This window comes from Microtus oregoni, unplaced genomic scaffold, assembly GCF_018167655.1.
Source record: "Microtus oregoni isolate MIOR12 unplaced genomic scaffold, Mior012 000004F_ref0000308, whole genome shotgun sequence".
NCBI lineage: Eukaryota > Metazoa > Chordata > Mammalia > Rodentia > Cricetidae > Microtus > Microtus oregoni.
Genome location: NW_024543063.1, coordinates 15133613 through 15149937, shown reverse-complemented (window position 1 = coordinate 15149937; position 16325 = coordinate 15133613). Strand labels below are relative to the sequence as shown.

Here is a 16325-nt window from a genome sequence, read left to right as displayed (position 1 = left end):
GCTAGGCCGAGCATTCATAACTAATAAGAAGTCTCCATGTCATGATTTGGGAGCTGACTGATGGCCCAAAAAGAGAAAGGCTGCTCCACCTGGGTGACACTTAGCAGGTGGGCTTCATATCCAGCATTCACTGAACACACTAATGTTTTCACGATACTTCCAAGTATAGTCTACTACACCTCTGTGAAGTAGGTAGGTTATTGGTTAGTCTCAGTTCCACACTGCAGATAGCAAGCACGGGGAAGTTATTTGCCCACAGCTAAACAGTGAATCATAAAACTAAGGCATAGTTCTCAACCGTGTCCTTTCTACACCACACTGAAGCAGCCCGGTCTACAAAGAGTTCCAGGACAATCAGAGCTACACAGAGAAACCCTGTCTCAAACAAAACAGAACAAAAAAGTAAACCCTCAAGCCAGAAGAGGTGCCACACACCTTTAATCCCAGCATTTGGAAGGCAGGTGCAGGTGGATCTCTGAGTTCAAGGACAGCTTGGTCTACAAAGCAAATTCCAGGACAGTCAAGCCTATACAGAGGAACCTTGCCTCAAAAATGAAAAAATAAACAAAAAGGAAGGAAGGAAGGAAGGAAGGAGGGGGGGAGAAAGGGGGGGAGAGAGAAAGGGAGGGAGGAGAGGGAGGGAGGGAGGCAAGAAAGAAAGAAAGAAAGAAAACCCACTTTCCCCTTCCCTGCTCCTTTTATGCCTTCAATGGAAGACGCAGTACAGTGGTGTGGTTCTTTCAGCATCTTCTCTGCACCACTTTTCAGGGGCCACCAGGCCCCTGTTGAGTGTTCTTCACAGCAGCCTAAGGCCAGACAGAGGCCAGCCAATCGATAAGGGCCTGCTGCTGGGCAGGCGGGGGTGGGGAGGGCAGACAGAATGGACCAATTGATCTCTAGGGACAGCCAGAGCATGTGAGGCAAGTGACTCCTGAACTAGGCCTACAGCTAGCAAAGCCATCGCCCTTACCCAGAGCACAGCTACCTGGGGTCCTGCCTTCCGGTGAGGCACAAAGCTAAAGGGTGAAATACCTCCTTAAGTGGTGCCGGCCTCAGGCCTGAGAAGCATCTTCTGGGTCAGAAAGCAAGAGCACCTTTCACAAGGCTGCCAAGGCTGTCATTGTTAAACAAGACCGCCCTAGAAACTGGAAGACCTTTCCCTGACTCCCCAGGCTCACACTTCCTTGCACATCAGCCTAAATGCCTCATGGCAGATTCTTCTGTCCCATCTGACCAGGACCCGTTTCTGGAAACGATGACTCTGGGCCGGAGGCTGGAGAGGCCTTCCTCCGGTCCCTGCTTCCAGACAGCACAAAGTTATGAATGGAAAGGTGCCGTGTATACTGCTGAGAAAGTGGACTAATATTTTTGGGAAGTTTTAATTTATTTCAATTAAGAATTCAGGGCAGCTCTGAGGCAAATAAAAGTAGGTGAGATTACTTTGTGAGCCTCCGAACAGGCCTGTGTGGGTCCTCTGCAGGCGTTACCAGAGGACACAAGTTTTCCAAGAGCACCTCTCACTGGCCAGTCCCAAGACTCAGCATTTCCCCTCACCCTCCCACAGACAGGGCACTGCCTGGGAGAAACCACCCCTAAAAGTGAGTGTCTTGGTTGAGTAGCTGAACTAACTACTCCTTTTTCGGGGAGATGTACATACATAGGTGTATACATGCACTGAAATTTCCGCAATGGTACAATGCTTGGTTCTATAAGTAATTTACAGAGTCAGCAATGACAGAATCTCACTTTTTATTGCAGGTCTTTATTTAAAACGTAAACTCTGATGGCTCACACCATTAATCCCAGCACTTAGAAGGCAGAGGCAGGCAGATCTTTATGAGTTCAAGGCCAGCCTGGTCTATATAGCAAGTTCCAGGCTACCCAAGGTTACACAGTGAGACCCTGTCTCAAAAAGAACAACACAAAATCTTAAGAGACCCAACTTTTTGACAGGCAGTGATCCCATGCAAGGCCACCTGATGGGTCCTACTTTGCTGGAGAAGGACTGGAGACGGTCTCATAGTGCAAACAAGGTTGCTTCCAGGAAGGGATTCGGGTATGGCAGGCTTCATGGGCAACATTACTATGTACCACCACCCAGGACACCTGGCATGGAAACTACTTGACTGATACCTGAGAGAAGCGCTGGAGAGATGCTTTCACTGACCCCTGAGCCTGCTCTACTTGGGAGATCACCCAAGGACCAGATCATTTCTCTGTCCTTCTCTTAAGCTGTGGGTCATCTTAAGCCAGTGGCCAGCCACTGGGGAGGTCTGCAGCCAGGCAAGAAGACAGGCCCAGAGGTCAGAAGAAGGGACTTCTGCAGTAAAACTCCTGAGTCAGGCGAGCTCAGTGGAGACGCCTCATCGGTCAAGGTCCAGAGCCTCCTGGGTTACAGTCCGTAGTCCAATGGAGAACAGCTCTTCCCAGGGCTCCCGGATCCAGGCCAAGAGGGCTGTCAGCTGCTCCCCACACACAACACGGAGTGCCCAGAAACTCTCCAGTCGAGACACCTAGTCGTTCGAGCAGATGGCAGGGGGAGACACAGAAGAAGACATGCCAAGAGGCCAAGGGAGTCTTAGGCGAGGGCTCACCACCCTCCTTGGCTTTTAAAGGCTCTTCCTTTCTTCCCCTCCCTAGGTCTATGTGACTCTGCACTAAAAGGCTGATTCTGAGCCTTGACGACAGTCCAGTCAGCATTGACCGCAGGCTCCAGAGGGCTGGCGTTCATAGCCCCATCTCTAATCTTCCCTGCTGGAGGGAATGTGAGCTCTAGAGTCGAGAACTGAGCAGGTTCAATTCCTGACTCTACCCTTGTGACCTGTGCAAGTCTGCTCAGGTATCCGAGCCTTAGTTACACCATCTGAACTACAGGACCAAGAAAGGCACCTCCTCCTCGTGCTGGAGTTGTGAAGGTCAAACAGGTGGCATACAGTGGATGCGCTGATCACACCAGCTTGCACCAGCTAGGCTGCAGTCCAGGACATTCCCACTGCTGACTGCTGCTTTCTACACATGCTGCTCACCCAACCCAGGCCCTCACATCCAGACTCTGCCCCTCCCTCAGCACCATCCCAAACTAATACCCATCCTTCCGAGATGTTCTTCCACACTGTACACACACACACACACACACACACACACACACCTACCTCGTCATAGAAGATAAGCCTCAAGTCCAAAGGGCTTGTGCGATACAGCTGCACAGAGCTCAGACTACTGAGTGGCTGCTGCTCCCTGACCTGCATGGAAGGACCTTGTCCCCGAGGAGGGGCCTGCTCAGAGGCTTCTCCAGACACTGCTGGGAGGGGGGACTCTGCCTGGGACCCTGTAGGGTCTTCATCTAATAGGTATAGTGTGGACAGCGTCAGCAACAGGGACACAGGGCAGGTAGACGAGCCTGCAGAGAGAGAGGCAAGATGATGCCTACAGTGAAAGGCTATGACAGACCCTAGATGCCCAGGTCTAGCATCCCAACACTGCCCTGGAGAAGAGGAATGGACCACACTAAAGAGTGGGCCACAAATCAGCACCATGCTTCCACAAACTCTAAGGACCCTAACCACCAAAAGCCCCGAAGGCCTATACTGAGGCCTATACTGAGGGAGCCACCGCACCAGCCAACCCAAAGGCCCAGAGCCTCTTGACAGGATGAGGGGACATATGTAGCCAATATACCCACTTTAGGAAGGCTGGATGCCACAGCTAAGGCCTCCGGGCAGCTGAAGCCCTGAGGACCCCTGACCCCACCTGGAGAAGTGGGAGATACCACCCTAACATAGGTATGCCTGCAAAGTTGAGGAGTCCAAATTCCAGAAGCTGAAAATTACGACATGGGTACTATAGAGGCAATAGGGGACAAGCCAGGGGCAATATGGGGTACACAAAGCAGGGAAGCATCCGCAGCACTGACTTACCTTCGGTCAGGAAGGCCCGAAGGTAGAAGAACTGAGGAACCTCTGCAGAAGTTTCATTTCCCAGCAAAGGCCTGTGGAGACCACAGTAGACACAGGAAGAGGATCAGCCAGGGTAGGGTGGGCTTCAGGGAGTGGGAGTAGGTGGGGAGGTGTGGGCATGAGGATAGGGTTATGCCTGGAGTCTGTCACCACTGAACCCTAACCTCCGGCTGACTCACCAGAGCCGATGCTGCGGTGTCACCTCCTCCTCCGTGGCACTGATGCAGTTCCTCTGGGTACGAGGCAAAGCCTGCAAAACACCTGGAGAGGGCCGGCCAGAGACAGGAATGCTCAGAGGCCTTTGCAGTCTTCTAGCCCAAGCTCTGACCCTGGCTATTCTCCGTAATGGGACCTCAGAAACTGCTACTGCGGGGATTGAGGGAGCAGGGAGTTCCAGGACCTCCGTCTACCGGTAAGCATCAAACTGAGGAGCAGGCCCTGAAAGCTTGACCTCTGAGTCCATCCCTCCCAGATTCTCTCACCAGTGAGCTCCTCAAGGAAGGCACGGCAATGCCTGGCATCTCGGGGCAGCAATACACAACTGCCTGTCCCAGCTGACCACTCCAACCGAAGGCTCTGGCCTGCAAGGCCAAGCTCCATGCCACTTAGATCCTGCAGAGGAATGGCCAGGGTGGACTGGAGCCAGCTAGCGGGAGGCCCACTGTGGAGAGAACAGGGAGACCAAGATTAAGAAGCAGACAGGATGACATTGGCAGGAGCTGATGTTGCCCCGGCTACACACCTGGCACACTCACCAAATAGCCCCTGTCACCTTCAACAGGTAAAGCCTGTGGTCAGACACAACCACAAGGCACAGAAACTCCCCCGTGTGGCCTGCTAACACCACCGGCACCTAAGAGAAGGGAAAGGGGATGAGAAACCAGAAAATAAAACCAAGGAGGCAGGTGCCAGACCAAAAGCTGCAGCCCAGCCACTGTCGCTACTATGGTCACCAGTCCCCCCTCACCACTGTTTCTGACCATGCAGTCTGCCCTCCCACCAGCCCCAGGATCTCTTAGCAGGCCTCCCCAGTGTCCTCTCAGTGTTTCCAACCTGTCCTCCATGCTCAGTCAAGACTAACAAACTCCCTTCCTTCAAATCTTCTGGGTAGTCCCTCCCTGGGATCCATCCAGACTCCCTAGCAGAAACAGCACGCTGCCTCCTAGACTCCCCTGAGGACACCTGCCTCTATCCCTGAACACTGGTTGTCCCATCTTTTCCACGACTTGATACCCATGGCCGGGGGTCAGTGGGTGGCACAGACCTTGATACAGCACTGGAACTCCTCCTCAGAGTCACTGAACACCTCAACATCCAGGAAGAGCCGGAGGCGGTGGTCCACTGAGCGAAGACCAGAGTGTCCAGGAGCTATGAGCAATCAGCAGGCCATAAGCCTGGCTCTGGGAGGCCACAGCTCCATCTTACCTTCCCCCATGCCCATCCCCCCAGTACACCTCCACCTTGTTTCACCTATACTCACTCGGACTGAGGCTCCAGCTGCTATGGCCATGAGATACGGATGCCTGAGGTGGGGTGTCATCAGACCCACTGGGATGGTCACTGTGGTTATCAAGGTCACAGGCAGGGCCAGGGAACCCGGGAGGATCTGGTGGCTTGTCTTCCGGGTTCTGCTCTCTATTAGGGATTTCCCCAGACACGGCCAAGAGAACCACATGGTCACTCCCACAGTTTGGACATACAACAGGAGATTCTGGAGTGACAGACAGAGACCCTGTGAGCTCGCAATGCTCCCCACCACCCTCCAGTCTACCTCAACCCCAGTCACAGCCACCAATCCCAACATCCCATTCCCTGGCCCATCTCCAAGCATAGTCTCTAACCTATCCCTCCCCATCCCAGTGAGGGCCAACAGCCTCCTGCAATACATCCCACTTCGGTTTCAAGGACCTGTTCTGGTCCCTCCCGCAGCCTTGAGTTCATCAAGCATAGCACTGTTTTACCAGCAATGCTTAAAAATCAAAATCCGGATCCAGGGAGATGCAGTGGTACCTCCCACACGCGCAGGAGGACCTGAGCGCAGATCCCCAGGCCCCAGGTAAAGGCAGTGTGGTGCCGGTAAATAGTGACTGAGGAAGACACCCGATGTCAATCTCTGGCCTTCACGTGCACACAGCTACATGAACACATACATAAAACATGTGCACACATACAATCATCATAATGATAACAACAAAGACAAAAATCAACAGATTGGGGAAGACAAGGAGGTCCCTCGTGCCAGTTAGGTCTAGATCACAACTAGATGGGTAATCGTGGACCAGTCAGCGGCACTCTGCCTGCCTTAAGGAGCTGGCAGGATGGGTGAGTAGACACAGACAGAGTGAAGGATGTGGATGAACAATGAGGCGAGAGACGCTGAGTGGCTGCAACACTGCAGACATGGGCAGCCCCGTCAAAACTTTTCTACCCATTTTGCAAATAAGAAAGGAAAAAAATTAGGGCTGGAGAGATGGCTCAGAGGTTAAGAGCACTGGCTGCTCTTCCAAAGGTCCTGAGTTCAATTCCCAGCAACCACATGGTGGCTCACAACCATCTGTAATGAGATCTGGTGCCCTCTTCTGGCGCACAGACATCCATGCAGACAGAATGCTGTATAATAAATAAATAAATAAATAAATAAATAAGAACCTGTGTGCCTTACATAGGAGGCACTCAGAAGAATGAGAAACTTGGGAAACCAGGTTTTTTTTAAAAAAAAAAAAAAAAAGAAAGGAAAAAAATTAAACAACTTCCACACCCTATCCACACTTACATAGCTGTAGGTAGTAAGAGAAGCTACCATATATGAAGGACCTTTGCTTTATGCCGGCAGCTATACTTGGTGTTTTATTGTCAGATTTAAATCTGACAAGAAAGCTGGGCAAGGTAGCACACACCTGTAATGCCAGTATTCAAGAGACAGAGGCAGGAGGACTAGCACAAATTCAAGGCCAGCTTAAGCTACACAGGAGTCTGAGGCCAGGTCCAGTGAGAGATTATCCCTAGCTATATGAGGCTTGGTCTCAAAACATCAAAAACTTTCAAAGAGAAACTCTACCACAGGAGAACTGCAGAAGCCACAGCACTGATGGAGGACAGCCAGGATCCAGGAAGGGCTATGATATTCTCCTGCACTTCTATGGCTCGGACTGCTGAGCCTGCTAGGGCAGGCTCACAACAGGCAAGGACACAGGGGCATTTTTTCTGGAAAAAAATAACTTAGCCCTGTTATGTCTGCTGCCAAGAAGTGTGGCTGATAAGAACTGCGCACTGTTCACAGCTGTTAGCCAGAGTTTTCCTTCCTTCTGCAGGGCCTTCAAAGCCCTTATTGTTTGGCCCACGGTGGAGCAATCCCGAGATCAGAATATAAAGAGATGCCACAAGGTGCTGCATCCTATCAAGTAGCTCACAAGGTCGGTCAGGGAAGGACAACTTGTGCCAATCCCCAAAGCGGCTCACTCAACAGTCACTGCACAGAGGGCACGTTAGGCTGTGTGCCATTCCTGAAATGTTACCCCAAAGAGCCAAAAGCCGTCAAGCTATGAAAAAATAATGAGTACATTTAAGCACACTCACAAAACAGCACTTCCAACCCTGACAGGGACGTTTCTGCTGTTTAACACAGCAGGCAGGCAGTTGTGTTTCTCCCGGATGCCAACAGTTGCCCACTCCCGTAAGGCCCTCTTTCCTGGGGCTCCCTCTGCATACTCCTCTCAGAGACACCTTCCCTGCGGTGGGGAGCTGTGTGGGCAGGGAGATCAAGGGCACAGCTGGTACCTGGGTCTTGAAACAGAGGCCTCCAGCCTTCCTCACTCTCCAGACCCAAACTGGGTTCATCCGGCTTGAACTCAAAGCTACAACGCAGACACTGGAATCTGCCCCTCCGTGGGTCCCTGGCCTCCCCAGGCTGCCGCTCTTTCACACTGGTGAACGGGGTCAGCACAGCAAGCAGCTCCTGACAGGAGATGGGTCAGAGGCAGTTAGCTGTGAGCAGGCAGGCTACAGGTGGGACTGCATGGCGACCCCAACCCTCTAGCCTGGGACCTGCTCCCTCCACTCTTCCCACCGGCCTCTGGATCCAGCACCTGGATGGCCTCATGGGCCTCTGGCTCCAGCACAGCATAGCGGCGCAACTTCCGGTCAGGACAAAAGTAGGAAAAGCGCAGGACAAGAACCGGAGCCCCAGGGGGTGGACCTGAGCCCTGTGCAGGAGGAAAGACCACAGCAGTGGGCAGAAGATGAAACGGAGCATGAAGGAAAACAGTAACTCTGGCCCTACAATGCTGGTGCTGACACCAAGCCCTTAGACAGAACCCATCCTTTAGCCCACTCCCCGCCACACGCAACACACCCAGAGCACTCCTCGGCTCCAAGTACTCAGGGAAGGGAAAAGTACCCAGCCCAGCGCCTGGCACACAGGCACCAACAGGCTATCAAAGATGAGTCTGCACAACCATGCGCCTCTTGCCAAGCCCCCACCCCACAACTCACCTCGGGTACCTGTTCTCCTGGACTCTCAGTCTCCGACTCTAGCTCAGCTGCCACCAGGCTCTGCAGCTCCAGCCGCTCCAGAGTCCGGGCTGCTCGGAGCTCCACCTCAAACAAGTGGGCAGAAGTGACTCGGAGAAAGCATTCCTTCTCCTGCATGCCCCCAAGCCCCTGCAGGGGACACACCAACATGGGGCGGCAGAGCTCCGCTGCAGAGAGGCCAAGAGAGAACTGGAGTGAAGAAAGGGTCCAGGTCCCTCTCGCCTGAGAGAGGCTCTACCCAGCCTGGCCTCCACGCAGCCCTTCAGCCCTTCAGACATCTCAATAGCACTTGTCCCCATATCGCTGATGGTGCATGCCTCCCACCTTCCACTTCCTTCTGTTCCTGCTCCTCTTCCTCCTCCAGGTCCTCTCTTGATCCCTCTTCTTTATCTTGTTCTTCCCTCTCTTCTTCATGGAGCTCTGGCTCCACCCTGTCCTCCTCTGACATCTGTGGTGATTCCTTAGTGTCTCCAGCTTCCACTGCGGCTGGAGGGCTGCACGCAGTCTCTAGGCTCTGGGTATCCTTAGGCGTGCTAAGGGCAGGAGTCTTGGTGATGGCAAGAGGGGGGCTCCCCAAGGTCTCCACATGGCTCCTGTATTGCAGCCAGTCACAGCCAAATCGCTCCCGGAAGCTGTTCAGCAGCTCAAGTTCCCGGTGTTGTTGCACAAACCACCCTGGGAGGAAGGAGGACACAGAGTTGAGGCCCTATCCCGACCCTAGGTGACCCCAGCCTCTTCCACGGCTACTCTCAATAGGCCTCCCCTCCGCAGTATGTCCTCAGCTGTGTCCTAAGGGATGCTGTGATCAAAAGCAACCCAAACCCACACACCAAACAATTGTGGAGATTCACAAAACACGGTCGCATATGTAAGACCCTGAGATAACGTGTAGGAAAAAAACCTGTTTCACCTTACACTTCCCAAATGGTTCTGGCCATAAAAATCTCTTTATTATACAATCTGTCGCACCCTATGAGATCTGCATTTCTTAGGTGAACGCTGCCTGGAAGCAAGCCCTTCTCTTCGACCTACACTAAAAAGACAACAGACTGAGGGGTTCTCCACAATAATCCATACCACCCCAAAATCAAGTTTCTCCTAACACCTAAAAGGCAATTTCAAGATTACAGAGATCTGAAGGGAGGTGGGAAGGGAGTGAGCAGGAAGGGTCAACTTACCAGCTGGGGAGGGATCCAGAGTTCGGAGCTCTGGGTCTGTGTCACTGGGCTCAGAGATGCTAGGCCGCCTCACACGGACTCGGCTCTAGTTTGGACAAACAGATGAGGTTCTATAAAAGCCGGAGCTTTTTAGCCTGACCATCCATGGCCACCTACATAACCTATCAGAAAGTGCCAAGTTCTAACAGAACCAAGTCTTACTGCTGCTAGCCTACCAGGTACCTACAGCGCCAGTGAAGAGACCACCCAAGCCCAAGCACAAACCAGTGGAAGATACCACTTACCTTCACCTTACGAAGTGGGGCCTGGGCCACAATGCCCCCTGAGGAGAGGCTATCACTCAACTCAGGGCCACCTGAGGTTTCAGTGGTGCTCCCCACTGGCCAGGACGGAGGTTGGGCCACGGGACCAAGCCCCGAAGATTCTGAAGTCTGGTATGTGACAACAGAAAGGAGGTCAGAACAAAGGGGCCACCTCTGCCTGCTTGAGCTAACCAGAGAAGAACCCTACTTTCCACTGACCAGGAAAACCTTTCCTACCCCATCTCCCCAGCTACTGCCTTTCCCTCATGTCATCCCAAGAGTCCTCCCTCATCCCACCCCCACCAGGCTAACCTGAAGATCCTTCAGTGACAAAACCTCGCCATCAAGCAAGAACTGAGCAAGAGAAAGGAGAGAGCAGGGCTTGAGGCAGGGCCCATGGGCAATGACTCCTCCAGAGGATGACTAGGTCTTTGACCTCTCACTCGGGGACAGCAAAGGGCTGAAGTCACAGAAGGACAGACACTAGATAATCACTCACGCCATGAGCAGCATCTCTGGCCCGAAGTGACAAGTACTGAGCAGTGGTTGCACGGTGTGCTGGGTGGAACGACAAAGGGTTACCTTCCAGATAGAGCTGCAGGGCAGAGAGGAGACTGGATAGGCTGGAGATTCTCCCCATTTGAACGCACAAGGAGACCCAGACCTGAAGGTGGCTCCCAGGCCCATAAGGAACTCATTCTCACCTTACGGAGCTCAGTCAGCAGCCACAGTGGTGACAGCTCTGTGTGTCTTTCTAGAAGATTATAAGCCACATCGAGGTGCCGCAGGTTCCTCAGCTGTTCCAGGCCTAGTGCGGAGGAGAGAAGGAAGAGGCCTTTGATGGCACGCTGGAGACAGAGGTGGAAGGACAATTCTCTGCACCACAGTCCTACCTCTAAGTCTTCACGGGGCTCTAGATCAGCAGTTCTCAACCTGGGGGTTGCATATCAGATATCCTGTATATCAGATATTTCTATTACAATTCATAACCGTAGCAAAATTACAGTTATGAAGCAGCAATGAAATAATTTTATGGTTGGGGGTCACCACAGCATGAGGAACTGTATTAAAGTATTGGGAAGGTTGAGAAGCACTGATCTAGATGACGGTTGTCTATGGGCCAACCTGAGCCACACCCGTCCAATTCCTTTCCAGACTGACCCCACCCTACACACATTGTCTGCTTACCCTGAAGGCTCTGAAGCTCATTGGCTCGCAGTATCAAAATCCCTAGGGCCGCCCCTGAAGGTCCTACTCTTGGCACCAAGTGCAGGTGGTTATAAGAGATGTCCAAATGGTACAGCTCGGATAAATCCTGGCAGTGGGTGAGGAGACATCTCGATTTAACAAAGCTCTAGGCAGGGTCTTCTGTGCCATCTTCTCAAATCTACCTTGACCTGTAGAAACTGCAGGCTCAACACAAGCCATTTCCTCTGCTCTGCACTGAAAGAGCTGGACAGACACTAGCACGTTCCTAACAGTTCCAGGCTACTCCCTGATGGTAACTCCAACCAAGTTCCCACCTGGAAGAAGACAAGGCTCTGAGGAGCACTCAAGGCAACCAAAGAGATTCGATCTGTTTCAGCCACCACCTCAAGAAAGGGTCAGTCTCTGGGGACAAGAGGGACCTAGCCAGTCAGTGTAGTCAGTAAGAAAGCCCAGGTACAGTTCATGGGGACCCACAGCTACTTCCTGACTTGTAAATCCCCAGGTCTCTGGGTGCAAAGATGACCCCCAGGCTTTTCTCTACTCCTTCCTTCCCCAGTCAGCAGTTCATTTTGAACCCTCTTTTGTATTTTAGGAATTGGAAGTGCATCCTTACCATTTTAACAAGTACTCAGCCTTATTATTATTATTACTCTTAATTACTATTATTATGATGATGATGATGATGATGATGGTTTTTTGAGACAGGGTTTCTCTGTGTATACTTGGCTGCCTGTAACTCACTCTGTAGACCAGGCTAACCTTGAACTCACAAAGATCCATCTGCTTCTGCTTCCCAAGTGCTGGGATTAAAGGTGCGTGCCACCACCACCTGGCAGCCTTATTTACTTTTAATGGAGGTCAGAAAAGACACAGGGAAAAGGTTTGTCATCATCATAGAATCTACACTTCTGAGCCACACACTAGGCTGTGACATAGGGTACTCTTCACAAGAACTCCTGTGAGTTCCACTTTACAGGTGAGCAAACCAAGAAGCTAAGTGATTTGCCCCAAGTCATCCAGGTGTTCCAAGCTGAGATCACAACTGCCTTGTATGCTAGAGGAGAAACCCACACACAGTACTGACTCTCAGGATGTGGTTCCACCTAGGACCGAGAGCAATGTAAAGAGTGAGTGAGAGCAGAACCATCCAAGGCCCAAGTCCACCAGTAACTGGCAGCTCACACTTACCATCAGGAAGCCTTTGCAGTCCTGGATATGATTGTGGCTCAGGTTGAGGAAGCGAAGAGCTGACAGGAGACGCTGGAGGGGACAGGGAAAAGATGCACAGAAAGGTTCTTCACAAGAATACCTGTCAAACAGCTGGCATTCCTCCCGAAGGACCCATCCTTTCCCTCCCCAAAGACTCCTTCCCTGGGCGGGGGAGAGGGGAGAGAGGGAGCACTCACCAAGGAGCTGTCTAAGCTGGTGAGAGCGTTGTAGCTGAAGTCCGCGGAAAGCAAAGCTAGCCAGGGAAGGGCAGAGCACAGGTCACCACCGCAGGCTGACAGGAGCTCCTGGGTAGGGGACAGGCACACCTACTACTTCATTCTCAACCTCTTCCCCACACATGCGCTAGCATCCAGGTCTCCCTGGAGACCAAGTCACTGTCCCCAAGGAGACAGACTCTATAGACTATATAGCTTGGTGTGACTGTAAGTACACAGACAGGTGCAGAGCATGTGGGGTCACAAAGGACAGGGGGAGAAAACTGGGGGAAACCACAATGCTTGGCCTTCTGCATTTCTCAGGACAAGGAACCACCCCTCACACTCTTACCTCTAGCGCCTGGATGCTCCTGCTACAAACCAGAGACTCCAGCTGTGAGTAGATGCTACGGAGGCCACGCAGGCTGTGGATGGGGACTCCTCGAAGCTGGTGCAAGAGAAGAAAGGGAGGAGGTAAGCAAAGCTTCAAAGAAGACAAAGGCCTCGTCCCCAACTTTTCTGATGGGAAGGAGGGAAAGGATGGCCAAGCCCAGCTAGGGATCAGGGAAATGCTAAAGGAAAAGACCTCACTGAAGGGCAATGGCACATTCAGACCTGACCTCCCACCAAGAGGCTGTCTCCAGCCTCACACCCACGAGGCTGCCTTTTACTAAGTTCTGCCCACCCACATGCTCCAATACTCCCTCACCTCCAGCTGCCGAAGAGACTTGAAGGGGAAAATCTTGATGGGCCCTGGAAGGCCAACACCAGGGATGTGGACCAGCTGCAAAAGGAACATTCAGGATACTGAGGCAAGGTAGTCTCCAATCAGCACCATTTTCTCGGCACAACCACCCACATCACTGACATCATCTGGATCCCAGCCTCCCAGCCTTCTCACACTTCATTCATCCCCTACCACCATCATCCCCTGCAGCTCTCTGCATATCCTGTCCCCTTGTTCCTCCTAGGACCTTGAGTGAAAGCGTTTTCTGCAGCACATCGAAGAGGAACTGGAGCTGGAGGATGGTGGGTGAATCGGCAGGATGGGAGGGAAGAGCCACAAAGCCCATCTGGCCAGGGCCCCATGGCCCCAGGTACAGTTCAAACACTCTGTTCAGTTGTTGCAGTGTTCCTGTTAGCAGGCTCAGTGTGCTGCAGCCAGAGAGAACTGTGTCCCCTGCAGGAAGAAGGGCAGACATGAAGAAGGAGAAAATAAAACGTCTTTCTTTGTGGGACCCCAAAATATACCCACCCTCATCCGTATTGAAGATATTCCACTGCGAGATCAAACTTTCTACCCGCTTCCAGCTCAGAAGTCTTCTATAGTTCCCCATATTAAAAACAAACAAAATCCTAGTTTTCAACCTGATACAGAAACTGCTTCACTCTAAGGGACTTTTCCAAATTCTTTTGCTTTCCACTCAAAAGAGCCAAGGCTACTTACAGTATTGGAAATACAGCCCACTTGATCCACAGCTCTCTCATTTTGACACGTTCCCTTTTATTGCCAAGCTGAAGATCAACGTCACCCAGAGAACCTTCTCAAAGTAAGACCTCTTGGGGGGCTGGGGAGATGACTCAGTCATTCATGTACTTGCTAAGAAAGCATGAGAACCTGAATTTGGCCCCCATCACCCACCTGATGGCGCAAAGTGAAGAGACAGCCGTAGAAAGATCCCTGGGGCCAAATGCTAGTCAGCCTGCTTAATCAGAAAGCCCAGGTCTCAGTGAGAGCTGCTGTCACAAAGAACAAGGAAGACAGCTCCCGAAGAATGACACCTCTGGCTGCCCCCAACAAAATAAAACTATCTAGAGATGTGCCCACTCATCACTTCATCTGGAGAGGACAGTGACACGCTAGATGTAAAGAAATGTTTTAAAATATATTCTAAAACCAGGTGAGCTGGTGCATATCTTTAATCCCAGAACTTGAGAGGCAGAGGCAGGTGGATCTCTGTGAATCCCAGACTCACAGTGAGAGAGAGAGAGAGAGAGAGAGAGAGAGAGAGAGAGAGAGAGACAGATCAAGAAGTCAAAGAATATTGCAGGTGTAGTCTATAATTCCAGCAAATAAGACACTAAATCAGAATGGTCATAATTTCAAGGCCAGCCTGGGATACAGAGAGATAGCAGAGAGAACTTTTAAACGCTTTACTCAGCTTCCCCCGCCTTTATACTTCTATAATGCTAGTACAATGAGCAAAACCAGAAAATCAGTGTTGGTATCACGGTTACAGTATTCAGTTCTGTGCCGTTTGTGTAGATGTTGAGAACTAACACCATAACCAAGACACAAAACTATTCCAGCCCCATAATCATATCCATGCACTCTATGATTCCCAGTCCGGGAGCCATGTCAGATTTTTGCAGAATAATAAATCTTACAACCTTGCATAAAGATTTTCTATGTACTAGACAATGAACTGAGTATAGACAGAGACATGATTCAAGGAGTCTCTCTGAAGTCTAGAAAAGGCATGGCATGGGAGTTATTATTGATACAAGTTAGAAAAGGAAAGTGCTATCAGAGAGTCCACAGTCCCACCATGGGAGTGTAGAAATAGAGGACACTGATGTTAATGAGGTAACACATGCCAAATGACTCTGCTGCCATATCTAAATCTCATCATTATTTCCCCCAAAGAACCATTAACCCCACCTTACAGATAGGAATACTGAGGCTCAAAGAAGGATCTCTCCTTTTCTTGTGATGCTAAGGACTGAAGTCAAAGTTTTATCCATGCTAAGCGCATGCTCCCCTGCTGAGCTATATCCCAACCCTCCAAGAATCATCATGGATGTGATCATCCAGCTGATAATTAATACAACTTTGATAGCAAGTCAAAGCCTGTTTCTATCACTGATGCCAATACTGTGTGAGCTTCACCGTGCCCAGGAACTGGGGGAAGCAACTGCAGTAACACTATCTCTTTGGAACATTTATTATGCATGCATGCACTCCACTAAATAAGATAACTGAACTGTTGATATCTTTGAGTACAACCACTATGATAACCTACCTGCGAAGAATACTGAGTGAGGCTCTAAAAACTTAGCTACGTCTGAAAGACGGTTGGGACTCACCTATGTGGGTCTCACTCCCAATTTCAGGTGTTTAAGGTGCTATACTTGGTGGCTTTCTCTACAAGCGATTACGTTCTTGTCTCGAAGTGTTTCATCTAGTAATGATCCCTTCCCTCTGCGGAGGTAAGTGGTGCTAGTAATGGCTAGTAACAATTCAGACTGTCAAAGACAGGGCTGTAACCAAAGCGTCACCAAGAACACACCCAGGAGAACAGAGAAATGAGAAGTCTCTCACACCTCGTGACCCCGCCGGCAGTGACTCAGTGAGTCCGGCGTTTCTGGAAGGTATGGAACACACGCACAGCGTCCAACCCAGATAAGCCGGAAGTTCACTCACCCGAATCCCGCAACAGCCCGGCGAGCTTCCACACTACTGAATCCCGCCGAGCCGTCGTCATAGCCACAGGACGCTGGGGGCGGAGCCTTGGAAAAAGGGGAAGCGGAAGAGCCTCAGGTGGGCGGTGGCGACAAAAACCCAGAGTTTTCGTGCAAATGGAGCTGTCGCGTAATGGAAAAAGCAAGGAGCCGCTATAAAGAACGTCCTCTCGGACCCCCTTTCCACGAACACACGGCCTCGGCAGCCCATGGATTCGCGTGGTCGGCACTCCAACCACTTTTGCTGCCAGATGCCTTAATGAC

The 16325-nt window shown here is 51.4% G+C and overlaps 1 protein-coding gene across 5 annotated transcripts; it reads right to left on the bottom strand.

Annotated features, from left to right (window-relative positions):
• Positions 1-1751: 1751 nt before the first annotated feature.
• LOC121447534 (serine/threonine kinase 11 interacting protein) lies at positions 1752-16325 on the bottom strand. Of its 5 annotated transcripts, none has more exons than XM_041650824.1 (25): positions 16024-16095; positions 15687-15801; positions 13574-13779; positions 13309-13383; positions 12952-13047; positions 12582-12689; positions 12364-12435; positions 11155-11281; positions 10671-10774; positions 10466-10561; positions 10279-10320; positions 9949-10095; positions 9665-9749; positions 8811-9161; positions 8448-8653; positions 8042-8158; positions 7734-7911; positions 5437-5667; positions 5221-5324; positions 4712-4809; positions 4439-4617; positions 4136-4217; positions 3918-3988; positions 3153-3400; positions 1752-2513 (listed from the first exon to the last, which is right to left on the bottom strand). In XM_041650824.1, the coding sequence occupies exons 3-25, from the start codon at positions 13670-13672 to the stop codon at positions 2364-2366; spliced, it is 3066 nt and encodes a 1021-aa protein (XP_041506758.1). In that variant the 5' UTR covers positions 13673-13779; positions 15687-15801; positions 16024-16095; the 3' UTR covers positions 1752-2363. The 5 variants fall into 5 exon arrangements, with proteins under 5 accessions (XP_041506758.1, XP_041506759.1, XP_041506757.1 ...); XM_041650825.1 differs by lacking the exon at positions 16024-16095 and adding an exon at positions 15890-15917; XM_041650823.1 differs by lacking the exon at positions 15687-15801 and having other exon boundaries at positions 16024-16325.